We start from the raw sequence: 26,536 nt of genomic DNA, 5'->3' as shown, positions 1-26,536 counted from the left end.
AGCAAAGGTAAGGTCAGAAAATTATTTGTATTTTCTACAGTGAATGGTACAAAAGGAAGGATTGGCTTTGTGAATGCGCCTCACTGAGGCTGTTCCGAGTTGTTGTTGTTGTCTCCGTGTTTCTGTTTCCAACACAAACAACGGATGCGCTGCCGTGTCATGAGATACATCTTGTTGGGAGAGTATGGAGGCTATATTAAATAATTGTTTATGTTTCTTTAATGGTGTTTTCCGACGTTCATTTTTTTAGATGGCTAAATACTTGTTCATGTGGATCTTGTGGGGTTTTTTCTTTATTATGAATTGTATATTTTGATAAGCGCATTGAGATGACTGTTATAAATTGCGCTATACAAATAAAGTTGAACTGAATTAACACTTGTCAGCAGAAACATATGAAATTGTCATTGGTGTTGACATTGGTGGTCTCGATTTGGAACGCCCTGCCTATCCTACCCTAGTGCTCACGGCACGGCACGTCACTGCTCATAATTAACTCTACTTAAACTCCCACTATATGAATACATACTTCTAATGAACACTGTACTAGAGGTATTTATAATAAAAAAAAAATATACTAAATGAGTAAAACAAAACAAAAAAAACTAAATATTTTTACAAAAAGCACACAAAACGACAACAGAAACGCACAAAAATATACAAAATGACTCCAAAAAACATACCAGGGCTTGAGACTGCGACCAAAATGGTCGCATATGCGAGTATATTTTCAGTGTGTGCGAGTGAAAATTTGATCTGGTCACATCCGTGCTCGTGCGTTTGGGTGACCTTATTTTGCATGGAGCGGCTGAGCGCTCCGTCAGGTCCCTGTGTATTCAGTGGTTAACTGATGGTGAGATTTCCCATGGCCTAGAAGGCATCATGGTTACGTGCAGCTTTCTCTGCCAATGTGTGTCTTTGTTTACATGTGTTCTGAGTGTTGATTGGCTGGGAGGCTGGAGAAAGGGCGGGTGTAAGCGGAGAAAAGAGTGAACAATTCTGTTATCACGGTCGTGTGGGTGTGTTCTTTGTGTGTTTGTTTATTTTTGGCGTGTTACTACAACCTCCATTAAAGCCTGTAAAATTGTGATAACGGCCCGAGTCACGTCATTACAATACCTTTTGGGCTGCGGTGAGTGTGTGCGCCCCCCCGCCCCCCCCCCCTCCCCGTGCGAGGCACCGCGTTAATAATCTACCGGCTACAATACGTTCAATAAAATAATAATTTACGTCGGGTTTGCTTCCGGCTCGGGCCTACAATTTAAGTTATTAGGTCAGGGTCGGGTCGGGTCGGGCTTTATGCCTGCGGGCCAGAGTAAGGCCCTGCGCACTTGGCTGCAGGTGAATGTGCCGAGTATAAACACCAATGTGCTCCTTTGGATCTATTGCGCGCGGTCCGCTATGAACAGAGCCAGGTATAACGAGTCCTTCACTGAGAGCGCGCTCACAGCAGCAGTAAAGAAAAACGTGCCAGGCCAGATGTTCAGCTGTGGTTGTTCCAGGGCAGGGGTCTGCATCCTGCGGCTCTGGGGCCTAATGTGGCCCTTTGATTCGTTTGCAATGGCTCCCTATTGCTTAAAAAAAAAAAAAAAAAAACTATTGAAATGAGGAGTTGTTTTTTTTTTTTTTTTTTTTTTTTCAGAGGCTATTAATGATTAATGACAAATAAAATCAAGATATAACAATTTGTTAACCTAAAATAAATCACGTTGTGCAATGACTCAGCACCTTCCTACTTCACCTCCTGCAACATCTACAGACCATCAACTTTTCTGCACCTGTGGTTAAGTTTTAAATCCCTGGTAAGATAACTAAACCAACAAAAACACTTTTCTGGAAGAAAATAGAGATTTTATTGTGTGGGGACAGATTCATTTAACCACCAATGTGTCGGGTAAATATCAATGCTTTATGTGTGGCAAGAAATGAGCAATTGGCATGTGTTGACCACATGATCATGTGTTATTAAATTAAAGTTACTTTTGTAGCCTTTCAAATACATTAACTAAAAAAAAATATTCTTTATATAACATTGTGTTTATGTAAACTGAGATGTGTAAGAATTTGAAGATGCAAGATACTGTTTTATTTCTTGATGTCAATTCTTTAAATTTTATTTTAAACTTTTTAAGTTTCCATTTACATTATCAATATAAATAAAATTAAATCAAACATTATTCGATATAATTTTAACTGTATGTAATTTAATACACTGTATTGTCTCCATTGAGAAGGTAATTTTTTCGGCTTCAGGAAGACTTTAATCCAGGTGAGATGAGATTAAATGATTCCTTGTAGAGTAAAGGTTGCAGACCCCTGACCAGGGGAAAGGGTTAGTGCAGAGGGCCCAGCACTATAAGAGCTGGACCCTCTGAATTTAATTCCATGGGGTGAAGCAATGCTGATGCTAAGTTGGTTATATGCTACTGTTAACTTAATTCAAGTACAGCCTTTGTGCAAAATAATTAAAAAAAAACAGAATACATGTAACCTGTTGTTATGCTTTGCTGTTATTTAAAAAAAATTGTTACGTCTTCTTTTAAAATTATATATAATAAATTACCTGTTATTTCAGACACTGCTTGTTGCAGAAAAACTTAATATTGACACTAAAACCTGAAAACATTTCGCAAATATCTCAAGTCATTGTCAATCTTTACTTCATACAAAACTACTGTACGCCAGTTAAGTCAACTCTTCATCAGCATGCATGGCTATACTGTCCACGCCTCACCCCCAAATCTGACCAATCAGACAAAAATCTGTGCTGGCGCGACCAACTGAAAAAGTTGGTCGCACCAGTGCTACCACTGGAAAAATTAGTGTAGAGCCCTGCTTACATTACAGAAAAATACACCAAACAACAACAAAAATATGAAAATGAGTCAAAATACACAAAACTAAATATTTATACAAAAAATACACAAAATGACAACAGAAATGCACAAAACTACACCAAAAAACATACAAAAATACACATAATGACTCCAAAAACATATATTACAGAAAAATACAATAAACAAAAAAAATATATAAAAAGGAGAATGAAAAATACATTTATCTTGCGCATCTCCCATAGAATTAAACTAGGGAAATCGCACACGCTGTTTTACTTTGCAAATATACCCCTTTATAACACTACAGAGTATGTACACTTCTTTGACCATCCAAACTTCAAACACAAACTCATTTGCCCATAATTGACAACTCTACTTAAGCTCCCACTATATGAATACATACATCTAACGGGCACTGTACTAGTTATGTTAAATGACCCAAAAAAATTATGGTCGTTATTGTTTATAATTTTAATTTTAGGCGTGTTGTACTGATAACGTCACGTGACCGCCCAGTCAGTACCTTTGAGAAACGGAAAACATGGCAGACATTCCCTAAATTTTCACTGGAAATTGCTATATTAAGAGAGCATGTTCAGATAACATTTATGGTGAGAAATGTACCCTTAATTTTCATAGTAACCATTCGGTTTATGTATACAATCCGTAGTTTGTTCGTTTTAATGTACATTCTTTCTGCTTTCTCCTGTTGCTACTGTCTTGCTAAGGACACGACGAAAACTTACTGGATAGGAAGTTGAATCACGGACCGTGTTTAGTATTAAAACCATTAAAAAATATCTTTTAAAATATAGTTTATTTTTGAGAGGAAAAAAAAAACATTATTTACATTGTTACATCATTACAAGATTTCAAACACTTAAACAATACTCTAGGCTCAAGGTGTACAAATATGTTAAAATGTAAATGAATAGAAATAATAACTAGAAACTTTGCATTGCCGCAACCATGCGAATCCACAGAAAACGAACAGCATTTCTTTCAGAAATTGAAGATTTAACAAAGAACTGTTTAGAGTTACAGAGACTGCCCAGAGCAGGACTTGAACCAGGGTCCTTGGGATGAGTGCTTGAACTTAGAAGCAGGCTCTGATCACGCTGAGCTACAGCAGCTAATGGTTTCAATACTATACACGGTCCGTGATTTAACTTCATTTCTGGTTCTGTCTCACAGCATCCTTAGCAACACCATAGCAACAGGTGTTATGTTCACTGTGGGCAATGTCATGTTTATTGCTTGGTAAAATGCGCCATCTAGTGGTTGTTTAAAGTCCGTTTTATTTGAGACAGTAGAAGAAGAACTCAAACAGGAAGTTGTTCAGAACGATCTCACTGCAGTACATGGCAGCTCCACTTTCCTGGTTTTTCCTATGTTTTTGTTTGTTTAAGCATTGTCTGTAAGTATTGCCATGTGAGAAGGATTAGACACTAAATTTATTGACCTTTAGTTGCACATTTGAGAGTCAGGACGTTTTTGATGTTCTTTTAAATGTGTTTATCTGTATGCTAATTTTAATGCTAATCGCTATGCTAACGGGAGCAATTTGGTTGTTTTATATGTAAATGTGCTAGTTATAGCCTTCTATTGTTATTTTAGCACAAGACTTACATGTACCTTTCTTGTTTTTCTTTATTGTTGCAGTTTCACAAAAAAGACATTTTCAGTAAACAACATTGAACATCTTCGGGAGTCTGGAGTTTCTGGATCTTTGTTTAGCTGTTTGGATAGCTAGATCTGCTTCTAGCAAGGCCTTTCCAACAGGAGAGAAATAATCTACATCAAATCAAACAAAACCATGGATTTCTATACATAAACTGAATGGATACTATACAAATTCAGGTTCCATTTTTCACTAAAAAAAGTTATTAAAACGAAGCTAAACTCTAAGCTTTCTTGACTCACTCAGTGCCATTGACGAGATAACTTGTCATTTCAAATCCAAACGCTCAGTGCCATTGACGAGATAACTCGTCATCTGCATTTTTTTCACGGGGAATTACTAGAAAACACCCTGGCAGAGGTCCCTCATCAATATCTAAGCTGTGGGGTGATGTAGTGACCAACTGTGCCCTGAGGATGGCGGCAGTGCACCTTTAGATGAGAGATTAGCCACTGATGCTACCATTAGCTGGGGAGGAGAAGCAGGAACGAGTAAGATTATGGCGCTACAGAGTGATATTGTGACGTATCCAGCAGCTCACAGCTCCACATACTAACACAAGAACATGTGTGGACCTGAGTGGATTATTGATTATGTTGAGATTGTGAGATAAAACAATCAACTAACAGGGCTAAACGGGTCATCCCTGCGTGTCGGGAGGGGGGGGGGGGTACAAAATACCCCCAGCCTGTGAGCCAAATAGCAAAATAATAGGTGACACGTAGGAGGTAGCAGCGCACCTTTGGATGAGAGATCATCCATGCTCAGCAGAGCTCAGAGGTAGAGGAGTAAAGGCGTTTATGAGACAGAAAATGGCACTCCATACAGACTTGACGTTCCCAGCAGCGCACACTCAACCAGAGCATGTGTGGAACTCATGGATTAGTGTGGCGATGGTGAGATACAACAATAATAAAAACGGGGAACGCAGTGACACTCTATGTCCGGGAGGAAGAGGGAGTTGCGTGTTTGCAGACTGATGGGAGAGAATGCCAAAATACAGCAAGGAATCCATTCAACTCTGACCTATAGCAAAATAATAATGATTTTGCCATCAAAAGTCCAGTCTCAGTGTTTTTTGTTTTTGTTTTATATAAGAAAACTATGTTCAGATGTTAGAGTTGTCACTAAAACAAAAAAATAGCTTTAAAGTCACTGACAGGGTTTTTTTTTTTAGAAAAAGGCTTTTTTCTAAGCTTTTTGCTCTGAAACTGAAGATTGGTGTAAAATGTGCTCTATTCAACGGCTTATTACAAAAGAACAAAATGAGTCAGAAACAAATTCTTTTTTTTGATGAAAGTAGGCTTCAATCTTTCAGAATCCGGTGTCAGATTTCAGATAGTCATAGTAGAAAATATTCTGTGGCTCTTTAAAATCAGTCAAAATGCTCAAAAACGGCTGGCACTGAGGGGGGTAGAAATTCTGAAAATGGCTGGCACTGAATGAGTTAATATACAGTAGGTCAATGACATCTAAGGATTTCTCAGCATATTCCATAAAAAGAGCATCAATGGGCAAAGTTTGCATGAATATTAAAATGGAAATATAGAAATACTTTGAAATCTTAAACAGGACTATAATATAACTAAAATAGAATAGAATAGAATAAACATTTGAATAGATTTAGAGTAATGTTTAAAGGTTTAAACATATCATGGTTTTAAATCCTTCCTTTTTAGATATAAATCATACAGTTGTGGTCTATATAAAGCGGAACTGCACTGCTTGGGTCTGAATTCCTCATTATTAAAGCTCCCCAGACCCCTTTTCTACCCCTTTTCTGATGTGCTTCTAAGAGCAACTCGTTTTTGTGTGGTCTCTTTAAATGCAAATGATACACTTCATACCCGCCCCCTCTCCAGGTTCAACTCCACCCTGCTCGGCCATTTTTGTAGTTTGATAGAAGAGATATGGCTATGTAGCGGAATACTTGTCCATCCAGCTTTACATGTTTGAGCCACAGTCTGACCCGGCAGAGTGAGATGAAAATGAAGATGATGAACCTGCAGAACCCTAACAAGTGAGCTAACACAAGCACCGAGCTAACGCTAGCGCCAAGCTAACGTCACGAAATGCATTTTAATACAGTCTTTTCGGAGACAAAAATGGCAAAATGAAATGACCAATGAAAACTTTGGACTTAAATTAAACCACGTAGGCCATATCATCAAGGATCTAAAACGAGCACACAGCGCTAACATATGAAGACGGTGCAACTGCTAATGCTAACAAAACAATGACAGGGACGTCTTATCGTCACACTTTTTAGCGTTATTTACAGCTTACCGGAGTGCTCTGTTCGTCGTCTCCAAAGATAGAAGGAATTGACCCCTCAATCAGACAAAGTCTTTCGGCAAATCCTTCTTTATACTGGCAGAGGTTGCTGAAGCAGTCATCTTTGAAGTGCTGCGCGCACACAAAAATGACCTTACCCACAGATGTGGGTACATTTCCGTGAAAAATAAAACTCAACCAGGCACTTTGAAAAGGTTCTGATGCTGGGAGACCAAACATTTTAATTTCTCCTCTCGTAACTTCTGCATCCTGGAGCTTGGACTACAAAATAAAAGCGAGAAATAAAAATGGCGGATTGCTCGAAGTGTTGGGCCTGGAGTCGATGTCCTAATTTGGCAGTTCCACTGACGTTATTGTTCAAAAAACATAATAGAGAATCGAAAAATTGAAACCGATTGAAAAAAATGACCAAAACGGAATATAAAGATATCAACGGAGCACCTGAAGAGATTAATTTGAACTTTTCTGTGCTTCTAAACAATCTAAATATACATCAAAATGCATTTAAGGGCTAAAAAAGTGGATTTAGCATGATATGTCCCCTTTAAGATAGTCATGGCCAGACAGCTATAAAGCTGTTTATGCCTGAGGGGGTGTATAAACAGCAGCTCCCTCCCTATACTCATATATAAATCATGAAGAAGCCCTCTTAAGTGTCCTCTCAAATTCCCTCTTGTATTCATCAGGACTTCATCTTGCTGAGGCTTAGAGCATCTCTCATACGGCAAGAACAAAGTCTCCATAGTACATCCCCCCAAAAATATCTGGCAATCTAACCCCAACCATCACAAAAGACAACTGGGTATGGTTGCGCACTGACAAAATGTACTGAGACAAATGCTGGTCTATTTTACTGCCATATGTCAACAAATGCAGACGTGTAATTGTTTTAACACAAAGCTTATGGTGTGTTTTGTATCAACTAGTTTGACCAAGTCAGCTAGTGTCATATCATGACTCGTTTACTATGCCAGCAGCAATGTTATGACTAATTCAACATGCCTACAGCATCCTTCATCGCTCCTTTCATCACTGGTAACTTTATTGACAAAAATGTTTTGTCGACTACATTCGTCAATACCAAGACAATAACTAATTAAAAAAATTAGATTGGCCCCAGCCAACCCCCGTGGAAAATGGATGGATTAATGGATACATGTGAACGAAAACTTTATAAAAATATATTGACATTCAGTAACTGATAAAAATTAAACTATAATGTTCACATGGGATAAAATCCAACAGAACTAAGGTTCTTTTACTTTACTTTTGTTGCATAGAAGGTGGGACAAGCCAGTAAGTGATCCAATAGTAAGTAAGTCGATTGTGACGGCTGACCTAAGATGGTTCATTTTGTCTCACGCATTTATTACATTAAATCTCTGTCTATTTACAAACATTAATTCAATATCAGGTTGATAAACAGTAATTGAATCTTCAAAAAATGCATAAAGCCTTATGCTTTACATTTTATCAGACTATATCTAAAAGATATTGAGCAATAAGCCTTTTCACACTCTGGATATACGCATGCGCAACCTGGGGGGTCATAGGTCGAGAGGGGTAAAAACGTCAACAAGATCGGTCGGTCTGTTGATGATGCCAACCTAACAGAGTTTATTGCGTGATGCCTGACATGGTTGGTAAGATTTAGGCACAAGGAGACATGGATTGGTCTGGGATTGGTTATCTCGGTCAGTCAATCAGAGTTACTCGAGCTACGGTGGGCGCGAGGACCAAAGTTCATTATCACGAAAAAAATAAATAAAGTATTGAATGGGGAAATATAAGCGTGAGAAATGTGAAGTGTGGTGTGAGAATACATGACTGTCACACTCAAAGGGTGAGGCTTGGCATCTCTGCTCACCGTTAAGAATATGTCATCCCACGATAGAAATGATAAATGCCCATGTCAGAAATTAGCAGGGCCATGGGCCATTTGTCTCTCAATTTAGCCAAGAATGCCCATAAAAACCTTATTCCAGGGGCCAAAATAGCCCACAAGTTTGTGGTCAACAACTTACTATTCTCTGGAGCGGAGCGCTGTTCACAGCAACTCCGCAGCGAAGCCTCCACGGTGTGAACCACCGCTGCCACCGCCCCCCAGCCCTCACACCACACACAGACGGCTGTGCTCGTCACGGCTACCTGAAGCTGCCGTGCTGCAATACAACACTGACCACTACTTAGTTAAAACCAGACAACCATCCAACAAAGTGAACCAGTCCAAGTTCCTCCATCAGATCCACCCAAAGTTCCACAAACATGGGGACAGAGATGAACCCACAGCAACGATGATGAACTGGAAACTCAACTAAAGCTAATTATGCTAAGCTAACCCACAGACACACAGACTGGGCTAAGAGCTTGCTAACCACTCCTTATAAAGAATAGACCAAGTAAGAAGAACACGTCTTACTGTCATAAAGCCATAGAGAGCCATAGATTTGTTTATGGTCAGATTTAACACTTGTATTGAAGGTTAAAAGCTACAGTAACATGTCACATGTTGTGTGAAATAAATGTTAGCATAAATGATAATGTATTCACTAATAATAAACTATTCACGATTTTTTAATTATATTTCATGTGTTCACAAGACAAAGCTGGTCCCATTAGACTAATGTAACTATTGAGATTATTACACCAAAATATACTGAATGATGAAATCATCAAGCTTCATCTGATTGAATTCTAGGAAATCAGAGGTATTTATCAATCATAACATATCGGACTCATTATCAGATAAATTAAACAAGATTCAGAAGCAGTAAAAACACTAATGAAATTATTTGTAATTTTTGTGTGCAGATAAGATCCTGATGACAGTGAGTGTGTAAATTTGACCACATTACTCCAATCCTGAAATCCCTCCACTGGCTTCTCATTCAATAAAAAATCCAATATAAAATATCCTTCCTCACCCGCCAGTGCATCCATGGCAACGACCCATCCTATCTGAAAGAACTTTTAACCCCCCCAACCAGCTCCATACGCCTCAAATCCAGCAACAAACTGCCTCCTTATTCCCAGAACTCAGCTCTGGACGATGGGGGACCGTGGTTTCTGCTCATCCGGATCTCACCTCTGAAACATTCTCCCGGACCACATCTCCCCCGGAAGCCCCCCCCCCATGGACTTAGCAGCCATCAGCTCTATTTTAATTTGTTTTTACTATTGTTCAGCTCACTTTCCATTTTATATTCTTAAAATCTGCTTTTAGTCCTATGAACCAATGTTGCACTTTGAGATTTGTTTTAAATGTTAAGTGTATTATAAATAAAAGTATTATTATTATTATTATCATTATTATTAATATTATTATTTTTATTATTATACGCCAGAATCAGTCTTTTTGCATTAAGAAAAGCCAAAGGAAAAATACTTCACAAGGCTGTCTGACTCCAAGGAAGTGTTGAGTCGTTATTTTAGTGTACTGACACTTTAGTAAGAGTCAACCACTGATGAAGACAGGACATTAACTCATGCATGACTAAAGCCTCATACTGTCATTTGGTTGGTTATTGACATTTGGATTATGCTATATTGCTTAAGATAGTGGTGAAGAGAAAAGCACAACAGGCATCAGTGCTCTACACTAATTTTTCTCCTGGCAGCAATGGTACAACCGACTTTCTCAGTTGGTCACACCAGTGCATGAATTGGTCACACCCATTTTGTGTCGTGTAAAAGGTTGAAATTAACGTAGAAAGGTTTGTTTTGATATCCACTGTAAACAAATTTTAATTGACAGAGTTAGAAAAGTTTTCTGCATTCCATTGTGGGCTGTGGAGTCTTATAGAAGGACGTTTAGAAGTATTTTTCCTTAATTCTTACTGTGATTTCTTGTTGCGTTAAAACAATGGCTGATTTATTTTGGTTTTTACAAGATCCAAGTCTGGCAAAATTAAATGTCTTGCACAGTGATTTCACGGGGAATACCTGAAACAAAAATGATGTCAAGAGAATCACTGTGCTCCTTGCCTGGTGAAGAAACAAGAAATTACAGTAAGAATTATGTAAAACAAGTGATATGTATACAGTACTATCTACGGGAGTCAATAATAGTGTTTACAGTAAAGATCCAAACAACCTTTCAAGCAGAAATTTTAACATTTTACATTTTTTTTAAGCAAATGATCTTCAGTATATTGATCTATAAAGCCTAAATTGTCTTTATCTGATTTATAAAAAAAATACCATCTCAAGCAGCTTTAAACATTTGACTGACAACCTAGTTTTTATCCTTTATCCAACCTATGTTCTTTTAATGTCAGGCATTTTGAATTTGCTGGCTAATTTAATTTTAGGTTTAATTGTTGTTTGTGGCAAAGTACCTGGTGTTTTAATACATTTCTTATTAGTTCATTAGTGCAAGCCCTAATTGATTATCTCATTTGTTAGTTTTAAAAAACCACCTTTAGAATGTGTTTCAAAACGAGCAGCATAAATAAAAGTCACTATTATGCTTCTTCAAAGCAATTTCTAACCAAGAACTGACAATCTGCAATCTGCTAATCTTGCATCCACTACAGCAGTGAAGAGATGACAAGAAACCAGTTGGGAGTGCCACTACACGTTCTCACACACAAACCTATTTATAACGATCGAGTCACAAGTTAAAGTCTGTGATTAAAACAAACAGCTATTTATAAGACCAGTAGACCGTCTAGTATTACTAGTAATATTTTACGTTTTCATTTTCACCCAGTTCTTACTTTATCCTAACACCTACCATTGAAAATGACACTTCAGAACATGACTAATGCAACGCCTACCTTTCGTACTGCTTCCACTTCAAAGCCACTCAGGTCTGCATAAAGTGAATGTCTTTTTCCCAACAAAGACGTTGAAGTAATTTTAACAGTAGTTGAAAAAGTCTTCTCAGGCTGCCTGTGTTTTTTATACTCCTTCCGTTTGAGCTCTCCTGGCTCATGCTGCTGCTGTCGCTCTTCAGCCTCAGCCTCCCCTTGGGTCTCCATCTCAGCATGTGCTGGTGCAGACTCGGGCTGAGTGCACAGGTCATACATCACTCTCTGTCAATGTTAAAGAGAGCAGATGAGCTGATTAATACCAGAGGTGCAACACCAGGCCCGAGTCATTGCAGGATTTTCATTTGAGAGAATAGCTGTTTGCAGATCAGGTGCTGCAGGTGGACTTCGGGATATTGAGTGTCACTCTTTTCTCTTGCTTTTCATATTATAATGCAGAAGTATTTTTCAAAGCTATGGAGAAGAGTCTAAGAACAAGCAATGAAGCTTTTGTGCTTTTGATGACTGAAACTATGAAAGGCCTCAAACAGAAAGAGAAGTTGGAGATTAATTAAAATAAATTCCAGAGAAATCAGAGAATGCAAATCAAACCTTATTTTGCTCAGTGTTAGTTTTCAAAACGAGCTCTGAAAGACATTCTATTTTAAATGTTTTTGGGTTTTACAAGAAAAGGTGAGCTAATCGACATCCCAGCTTGATTGCACCTGTGAATAAACTCCTTTAGAGTCCTGCTTCGTACCCCCCAAAGGTACCTTGTTTCTTTGTTGTGAAGCATTTCTTTTGAGCTTGTCAAGCATAGAAAAGCCAAGATCCAGCACTCCCTGTGCTTGCTAATATATAGTAGCTCATACAGGCCTAAGCAAAACAGCAAATAAGAGGAGCTGTGCAATGTAGGAAAATACCCACAAATGGTCCAACTAACAAGTCTTCATGTCAATCCCCTTTCACAAGGCTAATATCTGGCTGGAACGCTGAGTTCTCTGCTATAAGCCTCTCGTCATTGATGCTATGATGTCATAAAGCATTGTGTCCAGATGCAATGAGGATCATCAGGGAGACCAAATCCTATTGCATTTCCATTGCTGTAACGGTAAAGAATGAGGACGAAGGCAAAAATGTGAGTGTGAGACGGCGAGACTGTGAGAAGGGGGCAGGGAGGACTGCTTCCCCTGTCCTATCAAAAAAGGCAAGCTCAGAGACAAGACCCAATCGTTACAGCGACTAGAGCTCGTTTCCATGGAGATGATAATGGATTGATGTTGGATGCCGATTCAATGTTCAAAATGCAGGAGGCTCTGCAACAGAGGGAGCCTGCAGGGGGCGGGCAGAGAAACAAGTGTGCATTGTCAGGGCTAATTCCTGTGTTTTACTGCACTAAACAAATAAAGTGCATAGAATACAGCAATTAAAGGTATATACACAGAAAAAATAATATAGTTGATACCACAACTCTCCATAGTTAACTACAATATAAATATTAGTTATTATTATAATTATAATAATTATTACATTTGAGAAACCGCTCCTCCAGAAAGCTCTCTGTCATGATTGACATGTAAACAGACACGCCCACGAAGGTGAGCATTTCAGCATCCTTCGCGCAGTGCTATGTATGTATTTTCTACAATCTATGTATGTACCAGCGTACGCCCAGCCCCCATGCTCTGTCTCGTGTTTATAAAGCAGCATGAGCTCGCTACAAAGTGGGTGGGAAGTGGGTGGGCCGTCCTTTAGGAAGGAGGAAGTCAGTGTCCTGTCTATAGACACGCCCATTCATGAACATGCAAAACTAGGCCACAAATCAGCCTGTTTGTGTAGAGTTGCTCAGAAAGTGACTTTTCAGTGGGCTTTATTTTTATTTTCTTTTTGGGGGGTGTTTTTTTCTAATTCATACTTTGTGAGGTACAGCTTCTTGTAATTGAAGCATACGGTAGCTTCAAACCTGGTATAGTGATCCAAATGGCATTTACCATCCTCTGATCCAAAGGAACAATTTGCAAAGGAAGGAAGGAAGATGGACAGAAGGAGCGGAGATACACTACCCAGGCTGTTCTGATCTCTGCTCCATCTACAGTAAAAGTAGCGCATTATAGACTGGAGAAAAGAAAATGTAGACTCCAAGTCACTAGGTGTCAGTGAACGCATCATCAGGCCTTGTTAAACTACCTCACTTCTCAATGCATTTTAGCTTTATTTTTATAAAACATACTAGGCATTTTGATAGATGTATGTGGTTAGTTTTACAAAGAATTGAAGAATTGTAAAAGCAAAAGTTAAACTTTTTTGAAAATGTAATTTAAAAAAAATAGCTTTTTCAAGCTTTATATCATGTTAGTGTGTCATTTCCTCCTGAAAAACATTCCTCCAGTGTTGCTCAGATTGATTCGCGGACCAAACAGCCAGGGGCACATGATCCATTGGTAACGTATAGGAACTGTTAAATGAACCTGTTAAGCACTGGTGATAAGTGTGATGAGTGTTATGTAACGAAGCATTTACCCTGTTTCAGGTTTAAAACCTGTGGTCTGCTGTGGTCGAATAAAGTCTAAACAAAAACCAACAAAGACAAACACGAGTTGTGAATTTTGTGTGATGCCTGGCATAGCCCTTTCGGAGGGCTAAAACCAAAGATCCGAACACAGTAGTACATAGTGAAGCGCACCTGATCGCTATAGCTTCACTCACACCACACCTGCCACTACACCTAACAATGTAAATAAGGTAAGTTTAGTAAAAGTTACGCAGGCGTTAGACTGGTGTGCATGAATTTAGAAGCGACCCAGCCCCCCATAGTGTGTGTGCGTGTGTGTCAGTGAAAGGGGAGAGATCTCCGTCCGTACGTTAACATTCCTCACTTTGATAGTCATTCTAATGATTCTATTTTGATTCGAATGACACAAAATATAGAGCAATTATACCCCAGAAACATTGTGCTGAGCTGTACAGAACAAATGCAATACAAACTAAAGCCCACAATAGAGGAGTTAACCATAAAAATCTCATCAAAATTAAAACTACAAACAGACCACAAAACAATGAAAAAACCATTAAATGTGGAATATTAAATATCAAATCGCTTTCGTCTAAATCCCTCTTAGTGAGTGATCTTATAACTGACCATCAATTAGGTAAATAGATGATCTTATCAACAGTGCAATGTTTTCACTTCACACAGCTCTGGATGCTGTTGCCCCACTTAAAAAAAAGACAATATTTCATAAAAAGGTCGCCCCCTGGTATAAATCTGAATTGTGTCTTCTAAAACAGGCATCGCAAAAATAAGAAAGGAAGTGGCTCTCCTCAAACATGGTAGAAGTTCATACTGCCTGGAGAGAAAGTTTGTTAGCTTATTAAAAAAAGCTATCCGCAAAAGGTAGAACCTCCTATTATTCAACTTCAATAGAGGAAAACAAAAACAATCCTCGGTTTCTATTCAACACTGTAGCCAGGCTCACTAAAAGCCACAGCTCTGTCAAACCCTATTCCGGTCAACCTGAGCAGTAAGGTCTTCATCAACTTCTAACAATTAGAAACAAAGCTAATGTCCCCCCTGCAGGCATGCTCAATCATTTCTTAAACAAAGCATCTCCTGAAATATCCCCAACATGTAGCTTTTATTTACATAGTTTCACTCCAATTGGTCTATCTGAACTGACCTCAATAGTTAGTGCTTCTAAACCAACAACCTGTCTTTTAGATCCAATCCCAACTCCACTATTTAAAGATGTTCTTCCACTAATCAGCACTAATATGGTGAACTGGATTAACACATCTCTAGTAACAGGTTATGTACCACAGGCCTTTAAAACTGCTGTAATCAAACCTGTCCTTAAAAAACCTACCTTCAATCCAAGTGACTTGTCCAATTATAGACCAATATCCAATCTCCCTTTTGTTTCCAAAATTCTTGAAAAAGTCATCGCAGGTCAACTATGTGATCACCTACACAGAAACAATTTATACGAGAGTTTTCAGTCTGGCTTTAGAGCCCATCATAGCACAGAGACTAGTAAAAGTAACCAATAATCTCCTCTTAGCTTCAGACAGAGGGTTGGTCTCAGTTCTGGTACTTTTAGATCTCAGTGTAGCCATCAGCCATCATCTACTGCTGCAGAGACTGTAAAGGGTTTTTGGGAAAACAAAACAGCACTGGGTTGGTTTAAATCCTACCTATCAGACAGAACCCACTTTGTTTATGTTAATAATCTCTCCTCAGCGCAAGCCAGAGTTAATCATGGAGTTCCACAAGGTTCAGTTTTGGGACCAATACTCTTTACATTATATATTCTTCCACTACATAACATTATCAGTGAACATAATATAACTTTCCATTGTTATGCAGATGATACACATCTTTATCTCTCAATTAAATCAGATGAAACTCATGAGTTATTAAAACACCAGGCTTGTCTTAAAGGGGACATATCATGGTTTTAAATCCTTCCTTTTTACATATAAATCATACAGTTGTGGTCTATATAAAGCAGAACTGCAATGCTTGGGTCTGAATTCCTCATTATTATAGCTCCACAGGCCCCTTTTCTACCACTTTTCTGATGTGCTTCTGAGAGCAACTCGTTTTGGTGCGGTCTCTTTAAATGCAAATGAGACACTCCATACCCCACCCCCTCTTCAGGTGACACTCGGTTCAACTCCACTCTGCTTGGCCATTTTTGTAGTTTGATAGAAGAGATACGGCTATGTAGCAGGGCATAAACTTTTTATTCACATGTTATTTACAAAATGTCAACAACGGAAGACTTGTCCATCCAGCCTTACATGTTCGAGCCAGAGTCGGACCCAGCGGAGCGAGATGAAAATGAAGATGATGAACCTGCAGAACCCTAACAAGTGAGCTAACACAAGCACCGAGCTAACGCTAGCGCCAAGCTAACGTCACGAAATGCATTTTAATACAGTCTTTTCGGAGACAAAAACGGCAAAATGAAATGACTAATGAAAACTTTAGACTTAAATTAAATCACGTAGGCCATTTCATCAAGGATCTAAAACGAGCACACAGCGCTAACATATGAAGTCTGAAGACGGTGCAACTGCTAATGCTAACAAAACAATGACAGGGACGTCTTATCATCACACTTTTTAGCGTTATTTACAGCTTACCGAAGTGCTCTGTTCGTCGTCTCCAAAGACAGAAGGAATTGAACCCTCAATCAGACAAAGTCTTTCGGCAAATCCTTCTTTATACTGGCGGAGGTTGCAGAAGCAGTCATCCTTGAAGTGCTTCGCGCACACAAAAATGACCTTACCCACAGATGTGGGTACATTTCCGTGAAAAATAAAACTCAACCAGGCACTTCGAAAAGGTTCTAATGCTGGGAGACGGTGTAATGAAGCGTGTGGGTTACTACATCCAACAACCGAACATTTTGTTCGGTTGTTGGATTTTGTTTATACTCTCGTAACTTCGGCATCCTTGAGCTTGGACTACAAAATAAAAGCGAGAAATAAAAATGGCGGATTGCTCGAAGTGTTGGACCTGGAGATGATGTACTAATTTGGCAGTTCCGCTGCAAATACTGTGATGTAATAGTTCAAAAAACGTAATAGAGAATAGAAAAATCGAAACAGATTGAAAAATATGAGCAAAACAGAATATAAAGATATCTATGGAGCACCTGAAGAGACTAATTTGATTTTTCCTGTACTTCTAAGTACTCTAAATATACAACAAAATGCATTTAAGGGCTAAAAAAGTGGATTTAGCATGATATGTCCCCTTTAAAGACATCACATCCTGGATGAGCCGTAACTTTCTCCTTCTAAACCAGGATAAAATCGAAGTGATTTTATTTGGTCCAGCAAATAGTGTCTCTGGATGGCATTACTTTGTCACCCAGCAACACAGTAAAACACTTAGGCGTTATCTTTGATACTGACTTATCTTTTAACTCTCATATTAAACAAATCACAAGGACAACCTTCTTCCACCACCATAATATCTCTAAAAGCAGGGATATCTTGGCCCAGAGTGATGCTGAAAACTAATCCATGAAGTTGTTACATCTATTTTAGATTATTGTAACTCTACGTTCAGGATGTCCTAGTAACTCACTAAAAAGTCTCCAGTTAATTCAGAATGCTGCAGCTAGAATACTAACAGCTACTAACAGGAGAGAGCATATTTCTCCAGTATTGGCTCCCCTTCATTGGCCTTCTGTAAAATCTAGAATAGAGTTTAAAATCCTCCTGTTAGCATACAAAGCTCTACATGATCAAGCTCCTGTGTATCTTAAAGACCTGTTAGTGCCCTATCGTCCAGGCAGATCACTCCGCTCTAAGTCTGCTGGTCTCCTGGAAGTTCCTAAAGTGTCTATATGTAGAACAGGAGGCAGAGCATTCAGCTACCAGGCTCCTCGCCTTTGGAACCAGCTCCCAGTCTTAATACGGGAGGCTGCTACTCTCTCCACCTTTAAAAGTAAACTCAAAACCTACTTATTTGCTAAAGCGTATACCATATAATTGTGTTAACCTAACCACTAGGAAAAAAGCTCTAAACTTAAAAATAGGAACTAAGAACTAAGATTATATAGTAGAACACCAACATCATATTCAAACACAATAAACCATCTACACATAGCTCTAATGGGCTGCAATGGGGTGATGTCCAGTCAGACACAGTTGTGCCAGGTTGTAGACAACCTCCCACTCCTGTCCTTTGTTGCATAACCCATCATACTGCTCACACTGCTTCACACCATTTAAACTGATGTCCACCCCATATATATATATATATATATATATATATATATATATATATATATAGTTTTTCCTGCAGTCTGTGCCTTCTCCTCACCCTCCGCTCTCTTTTCTGTTTCAGGTGTCTTGATACTGGAGCTGGCGGTTCCTGATTGATGGCTCACAGCTCAACTAGTCTGGGACACTTGGATGGGCTGATCAATGGTTCGCGGCTCAACTAGTCTGGAGCACTCGGATGGGCTGATCAATGGTTCACGGCTCAACGAGTCTGGAGCACTCGGATGGACTGATCAATGGTGCGTGGCTCAACTAGTCTGGGACACTCGGATGGACTATCCTTCTATCCTATTCAGTTTGCCCCTCTGTTCACTAACCCCAATCAGTCGAAGCGGATGGCTGCCACCTCTGAACCTGGTTCCGCTGGAAATTTCTTCCTATAAAAAAGAGGGTTTTTTCTTCCCACTGTTGCTAAATGCTTTTTCATGTGGATCTTGTTGGGTTCTTTTTACTATGGACTTAATATTTTGTTCAGCGCTTTGACATGACTTTGTTGTATTTTGCGCTATATAAATAAAGTTGAATTGAATTGAATTAATGTATTGTAGCAATGTAAAAATGTAGAAAGTGCACAGAAAAACAGAAGTAAACAAAATCCATGCGTGTTTGTATGAGTACTCAAGAGGGAGTGTTCATGGGCGTGTCAGACAAGCTTGGAGTTTCTTAAGGAGGCAGAGGTGAAATCGAAGTGTCATGAACCGTGTGCTACAGAGGGAAATTTCTTTTAAGTTTTTTTTCTTCAAAAATCTGTGTAGCATAGTTATTTGAGTATGCTTTAGAATGATATTATGTGCCTGAAAAAAACACGATACCCCCCTCTTTAAACATTCCACTTGTTTTTTTATATTTGTGCTTGAATTACAGTTAGTTACCATTTCCTTGTTCTCACAATTTTTAAAAAATGAAATAAATTGTATTTCATGCAATGTTACACTTGTAAAGGTGAAATTTGTAAGTATTAATATTGCGATATATCACATTGTTTAGTATTGGGATATATCATATCGTGACATGCAAATAGTGAATCGTATCGTCAGATTCACTGCAATACACAGCCCCAAAGCCAGCCCAAATTAAGTCAGAAGTTTGGAAAAAATCAAATTGAGATTAATCAATTCAAACCCTTATTAATCAAAATTGAATCAATTGTGGAAATTGGCCATGATACCCAGCTCTAATGTTGCACAGAATTGGGTAAACCCTCAAATGGAACATGGGAAATTTTGAAACAGAAAACCAGAGGCCCAACAAACACATATACATGAAGGCTTTAATTCCCCTTTAATTCAGAATAAAAGATAAATCCTCTTTAAACTGATCTTGTAAACACTTAATTCCGAATGAAAATGGTGTTTCCAAATTAAACTTAAATAAGAATTAGGTGGCTGGTTTATTTTGATTTGTATTCCTGTATAGTGGAGGCAGAGCAGCCGTTGCATTAACTACTGGCTTTGATTGGCCAAAATACGGTCTTCTGCCTTCCTTCTACTCAGCTGACAAAAGTAGAACCGTATGTTTTTGTGCAGCTGCTGCTTCAAAAACTACAATCAAAATAAAAGTGAAAACAGTTCTTAAGGTGTGGTCCTCTATGTTGTAGCCGAAAAGAAAAGGTTTGTTGTGAACGTCATGTTCACCCCGTCCAATCAGAGCCCTTCCCAACCCCCAGACCTTAAGCGGATTTGAATAAAGCCAAATAAACCTATTTTCCATGTAAACTACAATTCAGAATTACTATTTCCTTGTAAACATGAAGCAGAACAATTTACTTCCAGATAATTTAAATCAGAATAGTTAATTCACATAACTAATCATAACAAAACTAATGTGGTTATGTTATAATTTTAATTACCTTCAATTTACTTATCAAACTAGGATATCTGAATAGCTAATGGAGGAAGAACGAGAACAGGTTGCTTTCAACACCAACAACCACTGTGTCCTAAGGTAGTACAAACATCTGCTACTTTTCATCGTACCCCTACAAATGGGGTCATTTCTCAATTGTCCTTTTAAATTTAGTTGAAATTCATCTTTGACTGGCATTTGGATTCCTTTATACCGCCTGTAAAAACATTAAGTCGTTTTCAACTCGTCTGTAACACATTAATGAATCAATGGTAATGAAGCTGCCACGAGGCCACAAAACTTGGACAGAGAGCATGTCAGGTTTAACTTTTCCTTATGAACATTTCACTGACAGACAAAATACAGGTGTGTGGCACACAGAGAAAAAGTCATTCAGTGCCAAATGAGTGTAAAGTTTATCCTAACAAACATACATGTATACTGCAAACATTTCAGTCTTTCTCTGTTTGAATCAAGAATCACTCTAAATTTCTATAGAACAAAGATGTAGCTCACCTCCATTCTGGTGGTCATGCATTTGGAGGGTGCTGTCTCGTCAAACTGGGCACAGCTGGATGTCCGGTCATCCCAGTCAGCATAAGGAGAGCAGAGAGGGTGGGAGGTTTTCTGAGAGCCGCTCAGAGGTAAGTCTACAACTGAAGATGTGGTGTAGTAGTTGGCTGCAGACGAATGTCCAGCTGAAAGCTCCTTCCTCTGATCAAGGCTGAATTTAGTTCTAGATGTGGTGGCAGCATTAAGGGATGCACAGCCTGTTAGTGAAGGTGCTGTCTGACAAGACTTAAGTCTTTTCTGCTGTGCAGGCTTCCTTAGGATGCTTCCACAAACATAGCAGATGGATCTTGCTCTTTGTATCTTTTGTAACAGTCCCCTGTGGGTCTCCAGCAGGTGGCACAGGAAGATGGCTTTTTTAAGCTCAAACTCCCGTTTGTGCTGTAATTTATGGCAGTCTTGTTCACAAATTATTTTCCCAAACAAGGCCAAAAGTAACTTCTCCAGCTTTGTGTAGCTTTTCTTCTTGATTGTAGAATTTACATCTTTAGCTAGGAGATGTTGGCAAGAGCTACTTTCATTCTGGCATCCTTGCTTGACCATCAGCTCTGGAACCTTTTTACCCCGGTTGCATGCCTGCTTTGCTGCTAAACCAGCATTCACATTCCTTAGCTCTCGTCTGCAGCCCGTCAAGTCCTGGTTGGGATTCTTAGATGACAGTGCCAGAGGGTTATCTCTGTCTTTCCACATGATACCTCATTCATAGCACATACAAGATGGATGGAAGGAGGGTGCACTTTGAAAAAGATGTAGAGGATGCAGGAGGAGGTAAAGGTGGGTGACATGTAGTTATCTGACATGCAGCATGCAACTTTAGAAAAATTTAAAACGTATGAAAAAAATGAGGAAAAAAATTAAAAGAGTGCTTCAATTGTTAGAGAATGAAAATGTCATTGTTTGATGATTAGCAAAGATTACAAAAAGCATGCACACCAATGACATAAAATGAATTTATTTAAACAGTGTCATAAATAGGGTTACAAAGGAGCAGAAAACTTTAGGTAAATTTCCACAGGAACTTAAGCTTGGGAATTTAGATAATATTCAAACATATAAACTTTATATTGGATTTTTTTAGTGGATGTTGCTGGAAATTGGGAGCCATGTAAAAAAAAAAAAACTGTATATGCAAACGTAAATATAAGCATCCAATCAAAATAATACAAAAAAAAAAAAACATTTCTACTAGGGTTGCAAAATCCTGGGAATTTTCAAAGGTGGAAACTTTCCATTGGAATTAACAAACTATTTTCTAAATTTATGGTCTGGCCTTAAACAGGAATTTAAAAAAAAAGTTTGGAAAATATATTTCATATCCCAAATATCAGCATTAGATATTTAAAGTTACTGATGATGGTAAAAAAAAGATAAAATTCCCCTGAAAAGATTATACTTTTGAATTTTCACAGAATTCATGCTCTTAAGCTCCAGTGGAAATACTCCTCCCTTTTGCAACTTTAGTCAAAAATCAAATTCACTGCGATATTTAGTACCCAACCATTAACCTACATTTAATGTGAAATACCAAAACTTGACATTACATTTAGTAAAATCTGAACATTCAATCAATCAATCAATCTTTATTTGTATAGCGCCAAATCATAACCAATGGTATCTCAAGGCACTTTACAGTAGAGCAGTCTTAAGGACGGACATTGAAGGTGACTTTTTTTGTTTGTTGAAAAAGCACAGGTCAGATTGATGAGTAGGTTATCTTTGTTATTTTATGGTTTTATTTGGAAGTGACACCTAAAGTAATGCATTATATACAATGACAACAATAAAATGTGATAGCTCTCAAGTTGTTTGATGATTTTACCTGGTTTACAACTCAACTTGGTTCACACCACAAAGTTGACATAAGAGTATTTTGCATCTACAGTGCCATGAAAAATTATTTGCCCCCTTCCTTATACCTGATTTTCTCTTTTTTGTGCATATTTACGATATATTACTTAAATGTTCCAGATTATTAAAAAAAAAAAAAAAACCTCACAAAGACACTTAAGTAAATATTAAATGCAGTTTCTAAATGATGAGTTTATTTATTAAAATTCAAACCCTTTTCACCTGATATGAAAAAAGTAATTGGCCCCTTAACCTAATGGCTGGTGGTGTCTCCCTTTGTAGTAATAACAGAAATAAAGCCTTTGCAATAAGTTATGACAGTCTTTAGTATCACTGTGAAGGAATTTTGTAGAGTGGTTTTAAATCAGCCATATTTGAGGGCTTTTGATCATTAACTGCCTCTTAGTCAGTGACGTGTCGTGAGCACTAGGGTTGGGTAGGCAGGGCATTGCAAATCGAAACCACCAATGTCAACACCAATAACAATTTCATGTGCTTCGGCTGGCAAGTGTTAATCAAACAAAATCAACATTGTAAAACACCATTAAAGAAACATAAACAATTATTCAATATAGCCTCCATATTCTCCCAACAAGATATATCTCATGACACGGCAGCACATCCGTTGTTTGTGTTGGAAACACAGAAACACGGAGAAAATGACAAAAGCAACAGCTCAAAACAGCCTCAGTGAGGCACATCCACAAAGCCAATCCTTCCTTTTGTACCATTCACTGTGGAAAGTACGAACAATTTCTGACCTTTCCTTTGCTGATGGTCTGGTAGCTCAGGTGTTGGTCTCCCATCTTTTAAAAGCTGTCATTTTTCCTCAAAAGAAAGTTTTTTTTTATCGTCTCTAGCGCTGTCATCCTTCCTGTAGTGTTATCCTGCCCACTCACTAGAGAACGTACGTATAGCAATTAGCATAGCACGGTTACGTCCAAAGGCAACGTAGGGAGCTGCCTTTTTACGTAAATGGTTTTCATCTTAAGGAACTGACTGCCAATGCGCAAACACATAAACACAGGCTATGGGGCCAGAGGCAGAGCAGCAATGTGCCTTTGGGAGAGGGTGTGGCCTCCTCCTGCCTTACAGCGGAGTGAGACATGCAGCATTTCAGCCGTACCAGGAAATAGCGATGTTTAGTCATTTGGGCTATGAAAAGCACAAATTGCTGATACTTTCAAACTTTTTGGTACTGTAGGCTACTGGAAATTGAAAAATAAATAATTTATAATTATATTATAATTAAAACAAATAATGAAAATATCAATTCACCCTTGGGTAGGCACTGCCTACCTTGCCTGGCCTGACTGCACGTCACTGCTCTCAGTATCTCGGTTGGAAAGAATTCTGGACTTGGACCAGTGGCCACTCAAAAACTTAGTTTGTTTTTGTTTGAGCCATTCAAAGGTGGATTTGCAATTATGTTTTGGTTTGTTGTCCTGCTGCACAACCCAAGAGCACTTGATTGTCACATTTAAGTGTGATAAATAAGCAAAATAATCAGGAATAGGGAAGGGGGGAAATTATTGTTCACGACACTGTCTGAAAACAAATTAACTGATGGATTCATTTTTGCAACATATCACTGAGCTGATTATATTTATACAAGCAGCAAGAAAATGCACCAGTACATTAAATCCATATATATATATATATATATGGATTTAGGAAGGTTAGTTTCCAAGGTGTCCTAATGTATTCATTTTATTCTATTTATTGTTTATGTTGTAGAGTATTATGTTAAAATGTATGTAACCCATTGGTAGGTACGTTTTTTCTCATACTACTGTAGCTGACTAATGTTCTCTGTTTGATTTTTAACATTGCAGTTTGAAACATTAAAAGAACAGCTTAATTCTCTACTATGGTGTAAAACAGTTTATACAGGCTGAGAAAATGTCAGTTTGTGCCCCCTGAAGTGATTTTTAGCAGTGCAGCTTTAAACTTTAAGAGAACAACTTATTTCTCTACTATGGCTGATCAAACATTTTCTAATACTGCACAGCACAAAATAAATAAATAAAAGAAAAGTATGTATTCATGTTTATATCAGATCTGATTGTTATCTGCCAATATGCAATATGGTATCATATTCAAAGTGAAAAGTTGCACTGTGACACCCCTACTCCTTACCCTTGTATTTGTAACAGTACTGGTAATCTGCCCATGACAGATGAATACAAAAGGGCATGTAGATAATATATTACTGGACCATCAATCTGACCATAAATGCATTTATTTGGATTATATTTCCTTTTTTATTCAATATTAAATGGGCTGATAGATCAAATTACGACATACTTCAGATAATTCCGTGTTTAATAAATGGAGGTCTTACATTAAGTTGTAGATGCAGCAAGTGATAGTGCTACTAACAGCAGCTGTGCATCATCACCATAGCGGTGCTAAGCTCATGTTAACGAGGATGGGACATTATTGTTATCTTAAATACTAGCATTTGTTCAACTCCGTGGTAGTAGTATGTAGTGCATGTTACACGGAGCGTAAAGCGACCACTGCTTGCTTTTGTTAGCCAGTTAGCATACCGTTAAGTTTCTGACCACGGCTGTGGACATAAACTCACCTTTCAGCAGAATTAATCTGTCAAAGACAACCTCTAATCAACGAGGACGTCTTGTTTTACGCACATCGCTAACACTATGTTATAACCAAGTTAATTGCGGAAACCCAGAGTAATAGCGTTAAAGGTCCAGTGAGCCGTGATAGCAGTTTACGTGTCAAACACCAGTCACACGGTCTGTGTGGACGCTGTTAGGAATCACATGGGGATCATTTTAACTAGTGGCAGCCTTCGAACTGCGTATCAACACAATGCGGAAAAAGCCTTCGAATAAAATGGACACCAGTTGAAACAGAACCCCAAATTCACCCCGATCATTCAAGAAACGTATTTTTTAAATCTTTTCTTTTCTTTCAACTTTATTCGGAACTTTCTATTTGGTGTTCTGTACCCCATAATTCTCTTTGTTATTCAATAAATATGCTACTGGTTTTGAGTTAATAATGGGAATTATTGATAATGGGAATTATTATCCATGCGGTTTCTTCTCTTTTTTGACATACTATAATTTTACAGTATATGCTTAAAATAATCCCTATAATAAAATACATCCTTTCTCGGGTCAACTTTTTCGAGGCCTATTTTTCTGGAACAAAGAGTTTAAAACATCTGATTTTAGCTGAATCTAAATCTAACAACAACGCAAGCTTTACGTAAGCAACGAGACGGTATAACATCAGATTATGATAAAGACTGTTCAGTTTATTCTAAAAATAATGGGCCCGTGCGTAGAACTGCAACAAGGGAAAATATATTTGTGGATCACTATATTGTATGAACAATATCATTATATTGTACAAACATGATATTGTACTAACATATTATATTGCACAAAAAATACAGTATATTGTCCAAACATGATATTATGTTGTACGAACAATATATTGTATTGTACGAACGATATATTATATTGTACGAACAATATATTATATTTTACGAACAATATATTATATTGTACGAACAATATAGTATATTGTACAAACATGATATTGTATTGTACAAACAATATAGTATATTGTACAAACATGATATTATATTGTACAAACGTGAAATTATCGTACAAACAATATAGTATATTGTACAAACATAATATTATATTCTACAGGAGATATTCGCTCCACAAACACACATGCGCATACAGAACTTTCTTTCTTTTATAGGTAGATTATTATTATTATTATTAATAATAATAATAATAATAATAATATTAATAATAATAATAATAATAATAATATGAATAATAATAATATGAATAACAATGTGAATAATAATATGAATAAAAGAGTGATAATTAAAATTTTATTTATTCATACCTGATCATTTC

General features: G+C 37.9%; 1 protein-coding gene across 11 annotated transcripts in view; it reads right to left on the bottom strand.

Moving 5' to 3' along the window:
- The window catches only part of tspoap1 (TSPO associated protein 1), a 123,950-nt gene extending 98,569 nt beyond the window's left edge, over nt 1-25,381 (bottom strand). For 7 of the 11 annotated variants that reach the window (XM_028466236.1, XM_028466243.1, XM_028466237.1 and 4 more), the window contains exons 1-3: nt 25,216-25,381; nt 20,724-21,513; nt 11,592-11,849 (exon numbers count right to left, since the gene is read on the bottom strand). In XM_028466236.1, the coding sequence (XP_028322037.1) occupies nt 11,592-11,849; nt 20,724-21,467 (1,002 nt within the window). In that variant the 5' untranslated portion in view covers nt 21,468-21,513; nt 25,216-25,381. The remainder of the gene's footprint in view (nt 1-11,591; nt 11,850-20,723; nt 21,514-25,215) is intronic. The other 4 variants (XM_028466246.1, XM_028466247.1, XM_028466238.1 and 1 more) reach the window with 3 other exon arrangements.
- Between the last annotated feature and the right edge of the window lie 1,155 nt (nt 25,382-26,536).

Source organism: Gouania willdenowi, chromosome 14, assembly GCF_900634775.1.
Source record: "Gouania willdenowi chromosome 14, fGouWil2.1, whole genome shotgun sequence".
NCBI classification, from domain to species: Eukaryota; Metazoa; Chordata; class Actinopteri; order Blenniiformes; family Gobiesocidae; genus Gouania; species Gouania willdenowi.
The sequence above is the reverse complement of the archived record's forward strand: the minus strand, read 5'-3'. Positions and strand labels throughout refer to the sequence as shown.